The 22,164-nt window shown below is 41.2% G+C and overlaps 1 protein-coding gene across 1 annotated transcript in view; it reads right to left on the bottom strand.

Moving 5' to 3' along the window:
- Positions 1-22,164, bottom strand: part of MRPL48 (mitochondrial ribosomal protein L48) — a 469,376-nt gene that overhangs the window by 149,143 nt on the left and 298,069 nt on the right. The window contains exon 6 of the mRNA XM_044072213.1: positions 7,893-7,995. Within this exon, the coding sequence (XP_043928148.1) occupies positions 7,893-7,995 (103 nt within the window). The remainder of the gene's footprint in view (positions 1-7,892; positions 7,996-22,164) is intronic.

The raw sequence follows: 22,164 nt of genomic DNA, 5'->3' as shown, positions 1-22,164 counted from the left end.
CCTGGCAGGAATTGAGCTTGTAGGTGCACTTGGTAGCTCAAGGCTGAGTTCCACAATGCCATGGCTAGTCTGCAGAGGGGGATAAAAGTGTGTACCCCCCTGTTTATGTACCACATAATTGTGGTGTTGTCCGTCTTTACCATTAGTTGTCCTGGAAGAATGTAGTCCTTGAAGGCTGTCAGAGCATTCTGTACAGCTAATATTTCTTTTTGATTGATATGCAGGTGCATTTGACTTGAGCTCCATTTGCCCTGAATGCACTTCCCTACCAGGTGAGCCCCCCATGCATACTCTGATGCATCTGTTGTTAGGGTTTGGGCAGCAGGGGGTGGTGTGAAAGGCCATCCCTTGTTTTGGTGGCAGGTCTCTGCCCACCAAAGGAACTCTAGGCGTAGGCAAGGTATGACAGGAATCATTGTTTCTAGGCTGTGAGAATGTTGTCTCCATAGGCTTTTTAGATACCACTGTAGTTTCCTCATATGCAGCCCTGCATATGGAATTAGAAGAATGCAGGAGGCCATGAACCCCAAGGCTTGCAGTATTTGTCTTGCAGACAGCAGAGTTTTTGTGGCCACTTGTTTGAAGTAGGTTGTCAAATGAGTTTGCTTTTCTGGCTTGAGGTAAGCCATCTGGGAAGTTGTATTCAAGCTTGCTCCCAGGAATGTAATTTGTTGACAGGGTACCAGTTGTGACTTCTTTTCATTTATGGTGTACCCCAGACAAGTTAGAACCCTTTTTACAAACGCCAGATGATTCAAAAGTATGTCCTGGCTTACTGCCTGAATTAGACAATCGTCCAGATATGGGTATATTTGAATACTTTTTTGCCTGCTAGACACTTTGTGAATACCCTGGGCGCAGTAGATAAGCCAAAGGGCAGTGCAGAGAATTGATAGTGCGTGTAGCCTGCTTTGAAGTGTAGGTATTTTCTACAGGATTCCCTGATTGGGATGTGCAGGTATGCTTCTTTTAGATCTAGTGTTGCCAACCAGGTGACTTTGCCTGGCATGGGAAGTAATTGGTGAAGGAAGTCAGCATCTTGAATTTTGGAATCTCCAGAAAGGTTTTTAGAGTAGACAGGTCCAGGATAGGACGCCATGCATTGTCTTTTCTGGGTACCAGGAAATGTCTCAAGTACAAACCTTGCCCCCTTTCCTCTTCTGGTACCAGCTGAACAGCCCCCATGCTTAAGAGAGAATGTACTTGTTTTTGGGCCTCTGCCCACTGATTTCGGGGTAGGTCCGGCCACCCGCTTGGAGTTGGCAACGTGTGGAAGTGAAATCTGTATCCCTGGGACACTATATTTAAAACCCATTTGTCCTGGGTAATGAGTTCCCAATTCTTTGCATGAAGAGCAGTCTTTCCCCCCAAAGGGGCAGTCAGTTGATAAGTGCTTGGAAATTTTAAAAGGAAGTCATTGAGACAGTTTACCATAGGGGGGAGTCTTATTATTCCCAGATTTGGAAGTGGAGGCCCCCCACTACTTAGTTCTGTGTGCCCCCTGGGACTGAAACCTGGGGTTTTTGCTGTGTCTGGGTTTAGCTTGAGAAGACCTAGAAGGGGCTGGAAAGAACCAGTTCTTAGAAGGCCAGTGTCTGCTAAATCTAGGAGGCTGAACTTGTAAAAAAATCTTTAACAGTTTGCATAGATTTAGCTTTATCTTCCATCTTTTTAAGAACTTCTTCAGCCTTGTTGCCAAACAGGCGGTCCAGATTGAAAGGAGCATCCAACAATTTAGCTTTAACATGATCAGGCAAAGATTGCTCCTTAAGCCAAGCATGCTTTCTAAGCACAGACTCAGTAACAGCAGCCCTGCAAGAGGCCTCTAATGAATCAAAACCACATTGCAAAGTATGTTTTCCAACTTGTTCAGCAGAATGCATTAAATCCTGTAAGTGTTTAATTTTCACACAGTCAGGAATCAACATAATTTTTTGTTTAAGTAGTCCAATAACATGCTGCTGATATTTTAACATATGGAATTGGCAGTTTAAAGCCCTAATCGCCAAGGTTGCTGAAGTACAAATTTTTTTTACCCCATCTATCCAGCTATATCCGTCTCTATCAGAAGGGGTAGGATTTTTAGCAGTAGAGGCTTTAATGCCCTTGGGCCCCTGTGAAATAGTCTCTGGATCCGCAATTGGATTTTTGAAAAGGAACTTATGGGACTCGGGGACCCTGTAGTATCTGTCTGATTTAATGGGAGCTGGAGGCAGGGAATCAGGGGCCAAACTGGATTCCAAGAAAGCACCATCAACTGTATCTAGTACAGGAGGAATAGCCAAAGGCCTATGCTGAGGTAGGAAAAGGAAATCTCTAAGCCTCTTTTTTGAATCTGAAAATTCCTGGCTTTCCCAGTGAAAATGCTCCCTCAGAGTATGTAAGGTTTCCCCAAAAGAAAAATCCTCAGGAGGGGAAGCAGAGGGAAGAAAGCCCTCTGCATCAGAATCCTCATAGGTAGGTATGGACAAATCCAGGTCATCAGAAGAATCAGAAAAAAACAGAATCCTGATCAGAAGATTCATAATCAAGCTCAGCCCTAGGCCTCTTTGGGGTGGGGGGGGGTTGACTACCCCTGATTAGAGTTATTAGATCTTCAGCCATTTTTATCATTTTTTGTTTAGGCATAGAGGCCTGAGCATGTGGCCTGGGCATCATTTTTTTAGACATGGATCGAGATTTAGGCCTTATTAATGAAGGAGGCGTCGATTTAATATGCAAGTCCGTAGGCCTGAATACACCCTCAGGAGCCGGTGCGTGCACAGCGGCTCCAGACCCATCCAAGGTAGAGACATCCGCGAGTTCCATAGTTGAAGTATCTCACGGCATACCGGACTCCGAATGGGTCTCAGTAGAGGCCTGCGAATCAGAAGGAGTGGGTATCTGGAGCTGCGAAAGCGCCTCACTGAGTACCGGCGAACTGGCGACTGGCTTAGGAGAAGCGTCGTTGGCAGTTTTGGACCTCGGCGGCCTGTCTCTGTCTTTATCTTTGTGTTTTTTCAGAATTTTGGTAGTCGGATGGCTAACCAATGACATTTCAGGATAATTAAACCAATAACCGAAATATTTAGAGGCAAAAATGTACCGACGACGGATAGTGTGCTGATTAAATAAAGCACAAAACCGACAACAAGGTATGTTGTGGTCAGGGCCTAGGAAAGGAATACAGTACGAATGAAAATCTTTATGAGGTATTTGCTTTCCACAAGTAATACAATTATTAACTTTTACTGACATCGGGAAGGAGCAAGAAAAAGTTTCCCCAACAGGGTACTTAGCTTTTTGTTGAAGACTTCAGTTCTGAAACTCAAAAACGAAAATTTCAGGAGTCGGCCGACCGGCACTTGTGAACTGCTTCTGCTTCCGGCAATGCACGGCAAGAAAGACTGATGTAATGGTGTCGGCTGCATGTTTTATACCCCTGATGACCTGACGTCATGGAAGAAGGGACAGCAAAAGATGCAGGACCCAAGACTTTGTTAATCAGGCTGACTGAGGGCAACCTGTAAGCAGATTACCCAAATGTAATGACTGCAACAGTGAAACATGAAGAACATCAAGCCCTGTTTAACACATTCCTAAAGGGTTCTCCTCTCAGCAAGCTTCTGACAACGGCTCCCTCATGAAATAGGTCTGCAGCAGAATGTACAGGGAAATCCGCTCATAAAAAAATGGCCCTACTCTTCCCAGGATGGAAACGGAAGATCTTCTCTGGGGATACCTCTTTCCCTCAAGGAACCCTGAGGGGAACCAAGGACTTAAGAACCAGGAATGGTGGCTCCTTGCTTAAGAAAGGAAGATCTCCTAGAGGAGAACCCCCCCCCCCACAATTGTCTTTTGTAACCCCTTTAATCAAGACTTGAGTCTGTGTATGATGTTCATTAGGATTCCACAGAAACAGTAGCAGGGGAGCAGCCATAAGATGGTGTCAACCTTAACTGCCAATCTGGGGTGCAGACCCTGATATCATCCCATCTAGTGTCTCCTCTAGCATTGCCAACCAAGTTCAGCTACTTTGTGAGAGATAGCCTAAGAGACTAAGCCTTGGCCTTTAGTACTCTCAATCCACAAATGGATAATTCAAGAGGATACTCCCCACAGTTAGGATTGTTAAATCCAAACTAAGCCAATCAGATGAAAGAAAGATCCCATAAAACCCTAAGATGGATTCTGCTCACCACCCCAGACTAAGAAATAGGACTGACTCTCTCCCAGGCTTCAAGTCTGCCACAGAAAAAAGAAGTTATGTATTCACCATAAGGTTCCATATGTGTTGTCCTTCTCACCTTCATTCTTCACTGGTTGGGTTCGGAACCGATCCTCTGTGAAGGATGATGGCGAGATAGGACAACATCACATCAAATGATCAAAATGCCATCAAGCACCTGACACTGAGGAAGAACCCCATGTCCTTACAAGACCTGGCATGCAATGAACAACATGGAGTTACCTCAAGAAGGTGTAGGCCTCAGGTAGTACTCCATGTAAAATTCTTCATCAGCTAGCAGGTATTGGTAGAGATCCTCCTTCCAATCCCACACACAGTCTTATTCATCCATTCTTCTTCAGTTCGGAAACATTCAAAGGGCATGAAAGCAAACTTTTTACAAGTGATGAAAGACTTACTGGAGGTACAAGAAGAAAACTGTTGTACTTTGAGAATTTAAACAGACTTGTGGGGACTTCCTTGCTATTACTTCACCCCTTGGAGGCAGTGATTACAGCTCACCTCCACAACTGTTGGGCCATGGTGGGCTTCATACTCCCACTGACGTCAGTACAGCACCACACTATGTGATCACAACCTCCAAGGGTAAATAACAGCATGAAAACGCACTCTTTCAATAACTAGCTTACAAAGTACAACTTGGTTCACAAAGCCTAAAGGGAATATGCACTTGGTATGGCCTTTAAATCGCCAAACCCAGAATGGACTGCACACAGGTCACCTACAGAGTTGAGTCTTTGGCTTATCATTCTCAGGCCCCTGTCTCTTCACTCTCGCATCTCCTCTCTCCTCTGAGTGTACCAAAGTCTTCCTGTGCCCCTTTATTCAAGATAACTACTGTTCACACAACACAAAGTATTACTTTCACACAAACATACCCACACACAAAATTTCCAGGAATGCTGGCAGAATTCTCACATTCTCCATAACTTTCTTCCAGGCTCGTTAGTACTGCCACCACTATAAAGCCAAAGACTTGCCAAACATGAAGTACATAAAATTAATATTTCTTTCACTAGTAGTGGGCCTAAACACTCTCATGGAAATGTGACATACAGAATGCTAACCGATAATGTACATAATGTGTACTCTTTTCTCAGGTAAACAAAAGATGAACAAATACTTTCCTTTCATGTTTACAAGATTTAAAACCAATGCCTAAGCAGAATGCTTCCTCTGCATCAGTGTGTGTGTGTGTGTCTGTGTAAAATGACCTCATCACCATGCTAGGGGTTTCCTAACTGAAAGGAAAAAAAGCTTTTAAGGGGAAAAGCACCACCTAACTGCCTAGAAGCTCTTGCTAGTCCAGGGGCAGTGAAACCAGCATGGAATGTTGGAGGTCTTGGGTTGGAGTCCTAAATAAGATCTAGTATTTTCCTTTAATGTTTACAAGGTTTAAAACCATTGCCTAAACAGAAGGCTTTGTGTGCATTTGCATAGTGTGTGTAATTTGACTATACAAATTGACTAATTTTGCAGCTAATGCATTAGTGGGGCATTTCTTCCAAGTTATCTTCTGTAAACAGGCTCATGCTCAGTGGGGCTTTTTGAATCCTTAAATGAAAATAAACAAATAACTGAAAGAAACCTTACAGATTCAAACTTTTCTCCGACAAATTTTAATACAGACACTGTAAGCCACTGCTTGACTTAATATAGCACAGTGACCGCATAAACTTCACAGAACAAGGTCATTTCACAATCTATTCCAGTTTTATAGTTCTTGCACAAAATCCCCTTGGCAAATACAAACAAATAATGACAGTGCAGCAGTTCACAAGGTTGGGCCCTGTATATGAAATGTTGCATATTTTCAGAATGCTTTAAAGGGGTGTGTGTTAGATGAGGGAAATAAACTGAAGAAGTTGGGAAGAAGGCTGCTCCTGTTGTTAATAATTTAAATGCTAAAGAATTTTTTTCCAGGGAACCGAGTTATCGTCTACTGTATTAAAACCACTGGGGCGCTGGGAATCTCAGCAGCACTGTAAAAGGGCAAATTAATTTTGAATTAACACAGAGAAATGTTTCCTTTGTTTCTATGATAAAATGCAGCAAGAATATATTTTCTTTATTAAAATAAATGCATTAAACTATATGCCATGGGTATTTAGTGTCCCTTTGAATGCCACTGTAAAAAATATTTGGAATGTGAGTGGACAGGGAGTTTGTATGTAATACTTCTCAGAGCACTACAGTTTTACATGGCAGATGAGTTCCAGTCCTTGGTTCTACATGTCACATAATGTGGCACTGTACTGTGGTCAGCTTATGGCCTACCAAGTAATTGCACCTCCTGTTACAATTCCAAACAAAGAGGGAAACTGAATGGTGCACAGTTTATTTACTTTATTGTTTGTATTTAATTGTTATAGTGGTATAACATTTAGGACACAGTCAGTAAAACATTTACTCACTGTACTGTGATTGATATTTGCTGTGTAAATGTATCATGTAAAGTTTTCTGGCAGTTACTTCAAAGGAAAAGAAATGGGCATTCTGATCCTTACCACTAATTAGTCTATGACTAGGACTAGCTGTAGAAAAGACTTCAAATAAGTCTACTGAATCCTAAAATTAACTTGCAACTAGTTAAATATAAGTTCAGGTCCCTCCTTTCCCCACTGGAAGCATCCACCTCAGCAGCTCTGCTAAGACCACTACTTCAGTCCCCCATTGGGGAGCATGCCTCCACATAATGGATTCCACTTGGCTTACTGACAGTGCAGGCTCAGTCTCCAATGGGTAACAGCTGGTGCTAGATTTCAATGTGTGGTAAGCCAAGCCACCTTCCACCCAGAATGGGTGAGCTGCTGATTTTCCCTTGCCAGCTTCTTACAGTACCCAAGGCACTTTTTTTTTTTTTTTTTTTTTAACATTTCTTCCTCCATATTTGTGTTCCCCCCCCCCCCACACACACACACACACACCTTTAGTATCCAAGCCATCTGTATGTTAGCAAATGGCCTCATTTTGCCCTTTCCTTCCTACTTGGGTGAAAGTCAGGACTCAAGCAACCACTAACTGATGCTGAATGGGAGTGTTTTAATTCCTTTTTCCTCCCTGCTGTGGCTGGAGAGCTTCTTGCTTGGACACAGCTAGCAATGCCATGACAATGTTTCATGTATCCACAGGCCAAGTTCAAACTACAGTGTTATACATTGCAAAACAGGCCTAAAAGCTCACTAACTAGCTATTTTGCTGCAGCTATCACACAGTCTACACTGTGTGGCACTCAAGACATAGTCATTTCACGTCACAAGGATAGCTGAGCAAACACTCCTATTCTCTCAGTTGATACCAAAGATACCCAGACTGCCTAGCTGAACAAAAGGCCAAAGGCAGTACACTTTGGAACAAAGGTAAACTGCATATAATTACTTGTTTGCATCTATATGCAGGAACTGCCAACATTCATTATTTAAAACTAAATGTGTCTTACAAAAAAGTACTGCATTCTTCCAATACAGGACCCACAAAATTTGAAAAGAACTTGCATGACAGCCTCTCATCAGATAATGCAAAGACAACTGAATTGTTTATAGCAACACATATATTACTTTGATTTTGTCTGCCATGACTACCACAGCTTGTGTCAGCTGCAACAAGAATTCACTGTACATACTGCTGTTGGTTTATAACAGCTCACATTTTAAGTACACCTTACCTGAACAATACGTTCATGAGTCTTTAGAACTGCATCAACATACATCTTGGTACCTTGCTCTTGTAAAAGCATTACCTCTGAAGATTTAGTTGGCATTGCATAGCTGTGAAAAAAGTAATACTGTAATGAAAAAATACATAATACTCCTTAATATAACCACTATGAGATAAACTATCAGGGATGTAAATACATCTCACAATTCTCTTAAATACAACAGAATATGGTTATTGTAAAGCATCAGTTTCTATGTCAGCACTTTGCCTAAATTTGAAATTTATATTATCTCCTCTTTTACTGTATTTAAAAACTTGTGAAGTGTAGCAAATAGAAAAGATGTGAAGCTTTTCAGTTAGAATGTGTATCACACTTTAGCAGCACTGCACATGGATATCGGACATCATAAAAACACAGTGGTAAGTTTAAAATGCACACTGAGTAGCTTAGTATTTGCCTGCATCAAGCTTCCCAGTCTCATCTTGACTGCAAAATGTGATTCATAAAAGAAGGCTTCACATGCTGCCATCATAAATGAATAATTGACTTATTATGGATATGTACGAAGTTACTCCTCACCTGCATTCTTTCTCATTTGCAGATGTGTTGCATCGTGCAGCATATAGTACTGTTAGCAACTGTTGTATCTGTACATAGTCTTATTGATATGATATCATGCATAGCACCATTTTGTTCAGCCTTTGATCAATACCTTCCACTTAACCCCCAGCAGTTTTCCTTCTGTGACTTAGTCCACCGTGGTGCTTTACATTCCTACACAGACACAGTTATTTCCTGGAGCACTCTTGTATCCCCACTTCCTTTTAAATAACTACTCCCCTCAAGTTCCTAATGATCATGTTACATCTTCTACGCTGCTGATTCTGAAGAACTGCTACTACTACATGACTACAAGGCAACAAAGAGATACACCAGATATATTTCAACTACTGGCAATTTCAGAAAAGCTCTCCATTCTCACCTTATTCCATCTACCACATGTAAATGCTTCAGCGGTTCTAGTCTTTAAACTCAATCACCTTCCCCTTTTTTCTCGTCCCACTTCAATCACCATTGCTTTTTACCCATTCTTCCCAAGACTTTAGTCCCTTTTTCACTGTCTATAACCTATCCTTGATCTTCCATAATCTATGCCTATCTTTTACTCTCAGAACAGTTTTGCAGTATTCTTCTTATGCTTATCACAGAGACTGACTATTTACTGACGTGTAACGCTATATACAGTTTTACAAGATATATGCTAAGTTATGTACAAATTTTCATTTATTGCATATGTTTTTATTTTTTGTAAATGAGTTTACATTTGTATACATTTTTTCTAAGTTATTGCTTGTGTTTGTATATATGTATACACATACATATATAAACACATACTTATCCATTTATCCGTCCTCAACCCCTTTTTCCCATTTTGTACATGGGGTCGGGGTGTCACTTTCTACAGTGAAAATTATCTCGAACCAAGGTTTACTTGGCCGGGTAGATAGCCCTGCCATGATAGTTCATCCGTACAACTCACTCGCAGCTATGGCTAACGTGTGTGTGTGTGTGTGTGTGTGTGTGTGTGTGTGTGTATATATATATATATATATATATATATATATACATATATATACACATATATATACATACATATATCATTACCACACAGACACCTTGTATAGACACCCACACATTCACATATACACAGAGAAATTGCTACATTTTGTCATTGGGTCTGAGTTGCGTATGAAAAGTGTTACTGGACTAGGTATGTGAACTGGTTGAAATAATGACAAAGATCAATGAATAAAACATTTGTAAAAAAGGGACAGAGTACAAGTAAGATTTATCTTGTTTGTTTCCGTAAGACTAATTTATGAGCAAAATACTTCTTAAAATAAAACCAATAACCACAAAATGAAGTATGGATGCCTAAGACCCATTATTTTACCTTCAGTTTATTTACACAGTCCTTCAGATCAAGAAATTTCATCAAAAAGTGACTTCTTCTAAACATGAAGTACAATCCCCATGCACTCACATTTATAACATCTTAGCACCAATAGGATTCCAAAAAAACATGATCACATGACTGTCAACACATTAAAAACAGTGATACAAAGCCGACATAACTTAAAATAGTAAGTAATGAAGTAATGAAAATAAGTCCTAAAATAATGAGATTCTATAAAAAGAAAAAACGTTAATAATAACTCGGCTGCTTTTAATGCTAAGTGGGCTTAAAGAATGTGTGTCCTGTAAATCACCACTGTGAATGAATGTTCTTAAGCAGGGTGCTAATTTAGAGGTAATGCTTGCTAAAAAAACAAGTCCGGTGCTTCATGGCAGCATATTAAGCTGATGTGGAGCACGGACTCTAAGGAAGCTAATGATTGCCATTATTTTACACTCGCTAAGCAGCACATTTGCTGTTTAGCTAGTGTAAAATTAAAAGAAAATTCATCTATTTCTTTTGGCTGCTCCTGTTATAGGGATCGCCACAGCAGATCATCTGTTTCCATTTCTTCTTGTCCTCTGCATCTTTCTCTGTCACACCAACCTCCTGCATGTCCTCTCTCACCACATTCATAAATCTTATCTTAAGCTTTTCTCCTTTCCTCTTATCTAGCAAATGTCCAAACCAACACAATCTCTCCTCTCTGGCTTGGTCTCCAAACCGTTCAACCTGAGCTGATCCTCTAATAAACATTTCTAATTCTGTCTGTCCTAGTCACACCCAATGCAAATCTTAACATCTTTAACTCTGCAACCTCCAGCTCTGACTCCTGTCTTTTCGCCAGTGCCACCATCTCCAACCCATGGTGGTCTCACTACCATTTTGTAGACCCTCCTTTTCACTCTTACTGCTACCTGTCTATACCAAATCACTCCTGACACACTTCTCCACCTACTACACCCTGCCTGCACTTTCTTCAACTCTCTTCCACAGTCACCATTACTCTGAACTGCTGATCCCAAGTATTTAGACTTATCCACCTTCACCAGCTCTATTCCCTGCATCCTCACCATTCCTCTGTCCTCCCTCTCATTCACACACATATTATGTCTTAGTCCTGCTGACCTTCGTTCCTCTCCTCTCCTCTCTAGAGCACATCTCCATCTCTCCAGGGTCTCCTCAACCTGTTCCCTACTCTCACTACAAATCACAATGTCATCTGCAAACATCATGGTCCACGAGGAACTATCTGCAAATATATAGAGCTGAGTATATTTTTCTGTATTATTCTGTATTATAGACCTACATTGTTTGCTTAGATATCTGTTGTATATATACATATATATATATATATATACACATACATACACACACACACATATATATATATATATATATATATATATATATATATATATATATATATATATATATATATATATATAGAGAGAGAGAGAACAGTATATATTTTTTGGCTTTATAATTTGCACATTCCTCACATCTGTGTTGAAACTGTTTTTCCCCACCCCCTTATTTCCTGCCTTGTCTGCAGCTATATAACTGAGCTAGTGTTGTGTGTCCTGCTAATTAACAATCTGCATTCAAACTGGATACTTAGTTTGAGAGACAGCCTTACAGAACTATCTGCAAATATATAGAGCTGAGTATATTTTTCTGTATTATAGAGCTAAATTGTTTGCTTAAATATCTGTTTAATATATATATATATATATATATATATATATATATATATATATATATATATATATATATATATATAGAGCACAGTATATATTTTTTGGCTTTATAATTTGCACATTCCTCACATCTGTGTTGAAACTGTTTTTCCCCACTCCCCCTCCCAGTTCTTGGTTGTAGTTTAAATTTGGTGGCTTTTGCAGTGCCCACCCCACTGTAGATTTGATCTAAGACACTCCCCCAGGCCCATCTCTTTACCGCATTCTACCTAATTAACCCTTTCTGCACTTGCTTTTAGTCCTTTTTAATTTAATTACATTTTTTCAAACTGTGTGTGGACTAATATTGCTACATATTCAAGTGTGCCAGCTTGCACTGCATGAGAATTGTATTTACTACTGCTTTTGCTACTTTTCTGAAAAAAAAAAATTAATCTGCTTTTACTGTACTTGTGTTTCTCCCTACTTTATTTTGCTTTTGCGTCATCTTAAAAGTACTCAATTGTATTTATTACTGCTTGGTGTAACTCATTCTAAGCCTTTTAGTTTCAACACTTGGGCTTCAGACCAGTTGTTTTACATTGAGAGGGTTTGTGGTCTGCACTGTAGTGGCAGAACAGGTAGCTTACATCCTTCTAAGTTGTGAACTGCTGATTGAGGGCTCAGTGTCTGTTATTCTAAAAGTGTATTAATTCTGGTTTAAGCACTTGGGCTTTCAGGCCAGTTATTTTACATTAAGAGGGTTCGCGGTCTGCACTCTTGAGGGAGGAGAGGCTGGACTCTGCCCTTATGAGCTGGGAATTTCTGGTTAAAGGCTTATAGTGCATGCATATCTGAACTGCTTCTTACTGAAATTGGTACACCTTGTTTGCTGTAGCATAGACTAGATCCAGGCCTGCTGCAACTAGCTTTGTTTGTATAACTTGAGCACTAATCCAGGCATTCTTTAAAGTATTCAATTGTATTTATTACTGCTTGGTAGTAACTTGATTAAAGTGTAGCTATAATTCTAAGTCTTTTGGATTATGCACTTGGGCTTCAGACCAGTTGTTTTACATTAGGAAGGTTTGTGGCATGCACTGTGGTGGCAGGACAGGTAGCTTTCATCCTTCTAAGTTGGGAACTGCTGATTGAGAGCTCAGTGTCTGTTATTCCTAAAGTGTATTAGTTCTGGTTTATGCACTTGGGCTTCAGGCCAGTTATTTTACATTAAGAAGGTTCATGGTCTGCACTCTTGTGGGAGGAGAGGCTGGACTCTGCCCTTCTGAGCTGGGAATTTCTGGTTAAAGGTTTATAGTGCCTGCATATTTGAACTGTTTCTTACTGAAATTGGTACACCTTGTTTGCTGTAGCATAGACTAGATCCAGGCCTGCTGAATCTAGCTTTGTTTGTATGCTTGTTGATTGTTTGCTTGTTATTTCCCTGGAAAGCTAATTCCACCTAGAATGCGGCTTCTCAGCGCTTCTGTGGATCCCTAGTGATATCTGCATTGCTTACTGTACTTATTTCCTTGTTTCACTTGAAAGAAAGTTACTGTTTGTCGTTTTTGCATTTAAGTTACCTCTAATACATTGCACTTAAGTTACCTGGCACTTGCTCACTAAAGCAATTATATAAGTCAGCACTAAAAATTAAAAGCACTACACCCTCACTCCCCATTGGCCCTTGTTTTCAATTATAAAGGAATTCCCAATATTATTCTAGCATGTCCAAAGGTCAGATGTCAATCTCCTCTCCGGTCCAGCTGGTGAATCTGGGAATCCTGAGGCAATGTTACAACTGCCTCATGTACACAGACAACCCTCTCCTCCTCCCAACAAATTCCAACACATGTGAGAGATGCAACCATATAGCCAAACTGGAGGCTAAGCTCTCTCAACTCAGTACTGGCATAACCAGTCAGGAGGAGAAGGAAACCACACTCAGGTCACTCCAAGGCAAGTACAAGTCTCACATAGACCTACCACGACAGCAAACCAAACACATAATCACACAAAAACATACTCGGAGGCTCTAAATAAAGATCTGCCTAAGCAGCAGAGACCTCTAAAGCAGACACCCAAGCAACCGCTACCCCAAAACAAAACACGTGCAACACATCTCACAAAGCCAGTGGGCCGAACAGTCACAGCCCTTAAGGCTAAACAACACACCTGATACACTTGTAATAGGTGACTCTATCGTCAGGCACACTGACGTCCCGCTCACCAGGCTGAACAAGGAGAAGGTCACGGTGAGCAGCCTGTCGGGCACTAGGATCCGCCACAACACAAGCACTCAGGTCACTCCAAGACAAGTACAAATATGACTCAGTCATTGTCCATGCTGGTGTGAATGACCTGAGACGTACCTCCCTGGACTACATGAAAAGAGACAGAGGAGCTCTCTGAGCATGTAGCCCAGGCCGGTATGACCCTGACCTTGAGTAGCATCTTACCCTCACCAAGAATGATGCCACAATATGAAGACAAGATGATCAATTTCAACAATTGGCTTAAGTACTGGTGTCATTCAAAGGGGATCCAATGCCTGTCAGCCTGGGATGATATGCTCGACAAGCCACGATGATTCGCTAGGGACGGCTTGCACCTGTCACCCCTGGGCTTTCGGATATTGGCAAAGGCTCTTGCTACCCCCATAGTGCCTTTTTTAGGCAAGGCTCAAAAGACAAACCCACCTCCATAGGTATCACAAGGGATAAGAAACTAAGAGTAATGCTACTCAAAGCCAGAAGTCTAAACCTCAAGATGCACTCACTTGAAACTCTCCTTAGCATGGAGAACATCGATATCTGTGCAGTAAGAGAAACCTGGTTCAGGGCTCCCAAGAGCACCCCAGCACTACCAGATTATACCTCATACCATGCTTTTCAGCCCCAAAACTTGGATTGAACCACAAAAGGTGGGGGAGTATCGATATTCATCAAAGAAACCCACACCTCCAGGTTGGTGGCAAAGCACGAAGCATCAGAGACTATCCATGTGCAACTAACAGTGGGTAAAACTGCCTTCCAGTTTATAGCCTGCTACAGACCACCCCCCAAACCCAGGAACCCCACTCGGCCTTCCTGAGAACACTAGGAAATATGAAGGTCTCTCCAAACACCATTATATTGGGCGACTTCAAATACCCAAACATAGACTGGGAGCATTACTCTAGCTCCAACACCCTAGCCCAAAGGTTCCTAGAATTCATAAACTCAAATGCTATGGAACAACTTGTTACCACTCCCACAAGAGGGGAAAACATACTGGACCTGATCATCACCAACATGGGGACTCTATGCTCCAGACCAGAAGTGTATCCCTCACAGGTAAGATCAGACCATAAACTGATCTCACTGGATATTCACATCCCGACCCCACCCCCTGCCCAGAAAACCACAGTGAAAAACTTCTCTAAAGCAAATTTCACACTCCTCAAAACCGAGGTGGAATCTTTCAAAGCCTATGGAAAATACATCCCAGACTGCAGAATCCTTTATAAATGCATTCTATGAACACCTTCAGGAATGCTTGGATCATGCAATCCCAAATAAAACCAAGACCCAATCCTCCAAAGGCAGACGTCCTGTCTGGTGGACCCCAGCCATAAACAAACTATACAATAGAAGGAGGAAGCTACTACATGATAGAGCAAAATCCCAAAAAGGGAAGGCATCGCTGATCAGTATTAGCAAAAAACTAACGGTACTCATAAAATCGTCTAAGGCCAGCTTCAAGAGAAAAATTGCACAGGACACTAAGGATAATCACAAGGCTTTCTTTAGTTATGTCAGGAACCTGGGTGGGAATTCCCAGATATGCTCAGAAATAGTCCAAAATGACAAAAAATACACCAAACCCACAGACATTGCCAACATCCTAGCTGACAGGTTCAGCGCAAACTTCTCCCACCAAAGGGCAAATATCTATCCCAGCAGAGTGCTGCCCCCCTGACATCTCAGATGCTCAGGTAAGAGCCGCCCTTTCCAAAGCAAAAAACACAGCATCAATGGGACCAGACGGTGTCCCAGGCTGCATCTTACATGAACTCCAAGAAGAGCTAAACCCAAACATAAAACTACTGTTCAATCTCAGCCTTACTACAGAATATGTACCCAAAGAGTGGCGTACAGCAACAGTGGTCCCTCTCCACAAAGGTGGTGCCTCAATGGACCCTGGAAACTATCGCCCCATAAGCCTGACTAGCTTGGTCTGCAAAGCTAGGGAAAGGATCATCATGGACCTCATAAATAAAGATATTGGGGACATACAGACACTGGGATCCTACCCAGTTCGGCTTTGTTAAGGGCAGATCCTGCCTCTTAAACCTGGTCGACTTCTTTGAAACAGTCACCAAGGCCATTGACGAAGGGAAGGTGTTCCACACAGCCTACCTGGACCTCGGAAAAGCCTTTGATACAATACCCCACTCGGGCATTATAGATAAGCTCACCAGCTTAAATATAAACCCCTATGTCACTAGTTGGGTTGCAAACTGGCTCAAGGACAGAACCCACATGGTTAGAATTGCTGGAGCCATGTCAGACTCCAAACCAGTTACAAGTGGTGTCCCACAAGGCTCAGTCCTGGGACCTCTCTTGTTCGGTATATATTCCTCGGAGGTACAGGCCAACACAGAAGGACTGTGGCTGACCAAGTCCGCAGATGACTGCAAACTGGGTGCCATAATCGACTCTCCAGCCGACACAAGCATCCTCCAAAAGGGCCTCATAGAAACAGACAACTGGTGCCAGAGCCATGGCCTCAAGCTAAACGCCAAAAAGTGTATAGTCATCCCCTTTGGCAAAAACAAAGCGCCCACAAATTACCACATAGGTGGTAATCCATTAAGTACAGAAGAAGTAATTAGGGACCTGGGGACCCAAGTTGATAGCAATCTCTCATTTGACAACCACGTGGCCAAAGTGGTTAGAAAAACATTTTATATAGCCCACCTAATCATGAAGGGATTCACATCTAGATTAGGGAGGTCATCGTGCCTCTTTACTCATCCCTCATCAGGCCCATAATTGAGTACAATGCCCCTTTTGGGATGTACCTTACCAAACACCTGCAGCAACTGGAAAGACCCCAAAAGTACCTCACCAAGAGGATCAAAGGGCTCAAACAGATGCCATATGCTGCCCGGTTAAAGAAACTCCAGCTCTACTCAGTGGCATACCGCCTGCTCAGAGGCGACCTGTGCCTGACGTATAAAGCCATGTCCAACCCGGAATTAAGGGACATGCTGCACTTCAAAAAATCCAAATCCCATCGAGCTACACGCTCGAGAGACTTGAACCTCAGCACTGAAATAAATAGGACATGCTGGAGGGACAGATTCATAACCCAGAGGCTCCCTTCACTCTGGAATAAAATCCCAGTCCAGGTTAGGCAGAGTCCCTCATTGACTCTCTTCAAGAGGAATCTTGATGAGTGGATGGGAGATCATAGGTTTACCCTGGGTATCACTTCTGTGTCACTGTTAGACAGAGGCACAGTATACTAACCTCGAAAAAGGGCATAGCAAAATTAATTTAAAATGGGTGGCGAAAGTCAAACATACTCTGGCTAGGCTTATAAATGCCCTAGGGCAGATAGCCTAGTATGAACCTATGAACATATGATCTCATCTGTCAACCTGTATATCACCATTGCAAATGAGAAAGGGCTCAGGGCTGATTCTTGATGTAATCCCATCTCCACCTTGAATGCATCTGTCACTACTACCGCAGACCTCACCACTGTCACACTGACCTCATACATATCCTGTATCACTCTTATATACTCCTCTGCCATTCCTGATGTCCTCATATGATACCACAACTCCTCTCTAGGCATCCTGTCATATGCTTTCTCTAAGTCCACAAAGACACAATGCAACTCCTTTTGACCTTCTTTATACTTCTCCATCAACACCCTCAGAGCAAACACTGCATCTGTAGTGCTCTTTCCTGGCATGAAACTGTACTGCTGCTTACTAATAATCACCTCCCTTCTTAACCTAGCTTCCACTACTCTTTCCTCATGACTTCATGCTGTTGCTCATCAATTCTGTCCCTCTGTATTTACTACAACACTACACATCACTCATTCTTAAAAACCGGCATCAATACACTTCTTCTCCACTCCTCAGGCATCCTCTTACTTTCCAAGACTCTGTTATACAATTTGGTCAAAAACCCTACTGCCATCTCTCTTAAACAGCTCAATGCTTCCACAGGTATGTCATCTGGACCAACAGCCTTTCCATTTTACATCCTCGTCATAGCTGTCCTTACTTCCTCTTTGCTAATCCATTGCACTTCCTGAATCACTATCCCCACATCATCCAACCTTCTCTCTCTCTCTCTCTGTCTCTCACTCTCATTCTCTTCATTCATCAGCCCCCTCAAAGTACTCTTTCCATCTGTTCAACACACTCTCCTTGGTTGTAAGTACATTTCCCTCAATATCCTTTATCACCCTAACCTGCTGCACATCTTTCTCAGCTTGGTCCCTCTGTCTAGCCAATCAGTATAGGTAATTTTCTCCCTCCTTAGTGTCCAACCTTTCATACAACTCACCATATGCCTTATCCTTAGCCTTTGCCAACTCTCTCTTCACCGTAGCCCTCATCTCCTTGAACTTCTGTCTTTCTTTATCTCTCTGACAATCTCACTTTACCAACCTCTTCCTCTGTATACTCTCCTGTACTTCCTCATTCCACCACCAGGTTTCATTGTCCTCCTTCCTCTGTCCAGATTTCACACCAAGCACCTTTCTAGTGGTTTCCCTTACCACATCTGCTGTGGCTGCCCAGCTATATGATAGCTCTTCACTGCCACCCAATGCCTGTCTTAACTCTTAACTGAACTCCACCTTACAGTTATCCTTTTTCAACTGCTAGCATTTGATCTTCGGTACTGCCCTCACTCTCCTCCTATTCTTTTTCTTGATTGCCAACGTCATCATACAGACCACCATCCTATGCTGGCTAACCATCCTTTACCCTGTCACCACTTTGTAGTCTCCAATTTCACTCAGACTGGCCTTCCTGCACAGGACATAATCCACCGGTAATCATCTCCCTCCACTCTTGTACAATGCACACAGGTGGATTAAAATAAAATTTTAAAAAAAGTAAAACGTGTGTGTTCTGTGCATTTAAGCTTCTGTCTGCGTGTGTGAGTGTATGTGTGCTTCTGTGCATGAAAGCAGATGAGTGTGTGTGTTTGTGTGTGTAAGGGAGAATGTGAGTGAGTGAAAACAGAGCAGCAGCAAAAGCAGTTTAAAAGTTATGCATACTTTTCAACCTCTTAGCTCAACAAATCTGGTTAAAGCTTAAAAGAAAAGGTGGAAAAGATTCAAAAATAGGAAACATTTTTAAACATTTCTGTTTCAATATTTGCTAGAATAAAAAGATTTATTTTAGTATACATTTTCTGAAGGAAATAAAGTCTAAAACTCGATTTTATATTTAGCAACTTCGATCATCAATGATTTGGTAGCAAACCAAAAATTTTATGAGTAATGGATCAAAAAATGAAGTAAATATCTAGACATTTTTTGAAAATCTTATTTTTTGGATGTAAAATACTGACTCCAACACCATTTACATATATTACAAGTTTGAAATATTAGAAACAAGAACTTTTTACATTAAAAACATATATAAAAATAATAATGATGATATATTAATAAAAAAAAAGTAAAACACAACAATTTTACAGACAGCCTATTCTCTAACAGCAATAATGCCCTGCATGGTGTGTATCACTGTGTAAATAACACCCTTCCAATAGTGTGGAGGCTCTCTGCATGCAGCGTCGATCCTCAGAATCCCCTTGGACATGCATTATTTAAACAGTAACACCCCGTTGGTCATTATTGCTTGCTTGCTACTGAAATTTTATCATTAATACCCTGTGCCATGTCTTTCTATGGCTATCTCAAGTTTTCCAGCCGCTGAGGACGTGGAAAGACTGCAATGCAGTAGACTGCTCACTGCATCACCAATAACCCAAATAGGTCAATAAGACTGTCCTGAAGATTACTTACCTTAACATCTGTAGTGCTATGAAGTTTAAGATGAACTTAACTTGAGGTATGGGTTTCTATCCAACTACATACATGAAAAAATTAGTATTCTAGAATCCTGATCTAGATGGTCTTATCATGGTCTATGGCTGTAGAATTCACAGTATGAATGCTAAACAAAGGGAAAGGGACATACTTAACTAAAATAGCGGCTACCCTACAGTTATCTGCTCCGTTATACCTAAAGCTCTATCAACAATTTAGCAACAAGTTTACCTTTGGCTGTAGCTATTACCTGAAATTGCAACATACATGAACTCATTGAATTGCTAGACATGAAGTTCAAAGACACAATGACCCATTCAACTATTTACCGGTCTCTTTAAAGCTAGCCAGGAGCACTCATTAACTCATGTGGCTAAGTGACTGCATCAATCCACTCAGGCCTAATCTCTACGACACAACTTTAACCACACTATGAAGTAAACTGGCATGATATGATCCTTAAAACAAATTTTACTTTGGCATCAGTGACTTGTCTCTCACTGGATACATCTTATGTGGCAGGTTCTTTTGGAGACATCTTCGCCCTCACTAAACTTTTGTCTTTTACGTGCTTCTCCAGATATTTTATTAGTCACACTTGCTGATTTTAGAGAACGTAATTACAATAATGATTATGTTTTTCTGAAAAAACTACAATGCACTAATCTTATCTTTTATGGACATTAAAACGAGCAGAAAAGATTTTTACAGCTAGGATCTTATAAAGCATAAAGAGACCTTATAAGCATCATGAAGCTGTGAGACTACAAATGAAACATACACAAATATAACACCGTTCCACTACATTCTAGTTTCACTAACAGGAGCATAAATTGTTGTATAACCTTTGTAAAAAATAAATAAATAAATAAATAATCATTCTGTAGAAAACAACGCAAATACATGTGCTTGGTTTGCCATCATTACAAATGTGCTTTCTCTCTTCTAGTAGTCTCCTAATGCCGCTTAAAATGTGTGGCACATTATTCCCTCTAGTGCATAACAGAAAGGTAAAGAATGCAGGAAATGTGATAAGCCTTAAAGTCACTGAGTTGCTAACAGTCTGATACAAGCAATTACTACAATACATTTTTTTAAAAAGGGCTGCTGAAGTTGGTATAGTCAATGGGATTTCACTACTATTTGATGAACAAATGGTCTACCTGTCTGAAATCTTAGGTTCTATTGTTCTTTTTCATGATGTGTGCAATTCTCCTACCTGTGTTCCCTAGCTTTGGAAAGAAGAAAGGAAGCTGGGATAGACTAGTTGAGGGACAGTTCAGAATCCACCTCATGCTAAGGGTAGTCCTCAAACTCTGCTGTAAACAGGAAGAGTCACTGGTTCTTCTACTGCTAAAAGTGTCACCTGGGGGAACCAAAACTGACATGGCCAATCTGAGTATAAGCAATGTTCTTCTCTTGCTTGGTTTGAAAAGCATGTCTGGGTAAGGAAATGGTGAGAATGTAAATAGGAGTCCTCACTTCCACTTGACTGAAGACATGTTGCTAATGCTCTCTAGTGCAGTATTCTGGTACAGAAGTTTGAGAGGTAGTGATTGCCTTGTCAAGCAAAGTTATCTAATTTGAGCAATCCAAATGCATTACAATACCAAAGAAGGTCCCTCTTCCTCGGGGAAGAGGATAACATATTGTCCAGGGAATCTGCTAAGATGTTCTACTACCTGGAAATGTAAACTGCTGAGAAGTTCAGGCTCAGTTTTGCTGTTAGTTCTCAGATTGCCATGGCCTGGTTGGAGAATGGGTAGTAATGTGCACCTTGCTCCCATTTTTTTTTATTTGCTACATCACTGCAGTATTAGTTATTATATACAGCGTCAGTGACATTATTTCTGACTGGAACACTGTCAACCACCACGTGATCACTTAATTTAAAATGTTATGTCTGTGCTTCTGTTACATGAACCACAGGCCCTGAATTCAGAGGTGTTGAATGGGTTTCTCTAAGTATATGCTGATGAAAGTTGCTAGGCTCTGGTCTGGTTTTGGGCAGAAAAAGAGGAACATTTATACTAATAAGATCTGGATACACCACAAGTGAAATTATTTGATGAGTGCAGGAATCAGGGGAAGGGCAAGCCTTATGGATCGGGTGTGCTGGTTCCAAAGGATAGTACAGTTGGGTAAAATCTCAACATAACAGTAGACGTCCTTCTCCTCACTGAGGTATTCTTCACTGAAGGGATCTCCTGCCAAGGATAACCCAACATCTGTATACCAAAGCCTTTGGATTTTACAGGTGCTGTACAGCACACATATGTTCCCTGCATAGGCAGTAGGTCATAAAGATGGCATAAAGACACAAATACTCAGAAATGAATTGCCCCAGGAGGAACAAAATACTCCCAAAGAAAATGTAGAACATGTACATCCAAAAGAAAAAAAAATTCAGAAGAAAAAGGAAGTCACAGTCCCTCAGCCAGGAAGGCTGCAAAAGACAGGGGCAAGAGCTATAACAGATGCAGGAAGGAGGGAGGGACCAAATACTGTAACAGTGAAGAGAAAGACATCTACTGTTATGGTAAGATTTTACACAACTGTACTATGTCCTTCC

This window comes from Protopterus annectens, chromosome 5.part0, assembly GCF_019279795.1.
Source record: "Protopterus annectens isolate FY-2018-M chromosome 5.part0, PAN1.0, whole genome shotgun sequence".
NCBI lineage: Eukaryota > Metazoa > Chordata > Ceratodontiformes > Protopteridae > Protopterus > Protopterus annectens.
The sequence above is the reverse complement of the archived record's forward strand: the minus strand, read 5'-3'. Positions and strand labels throughout refer to the sequence as shown.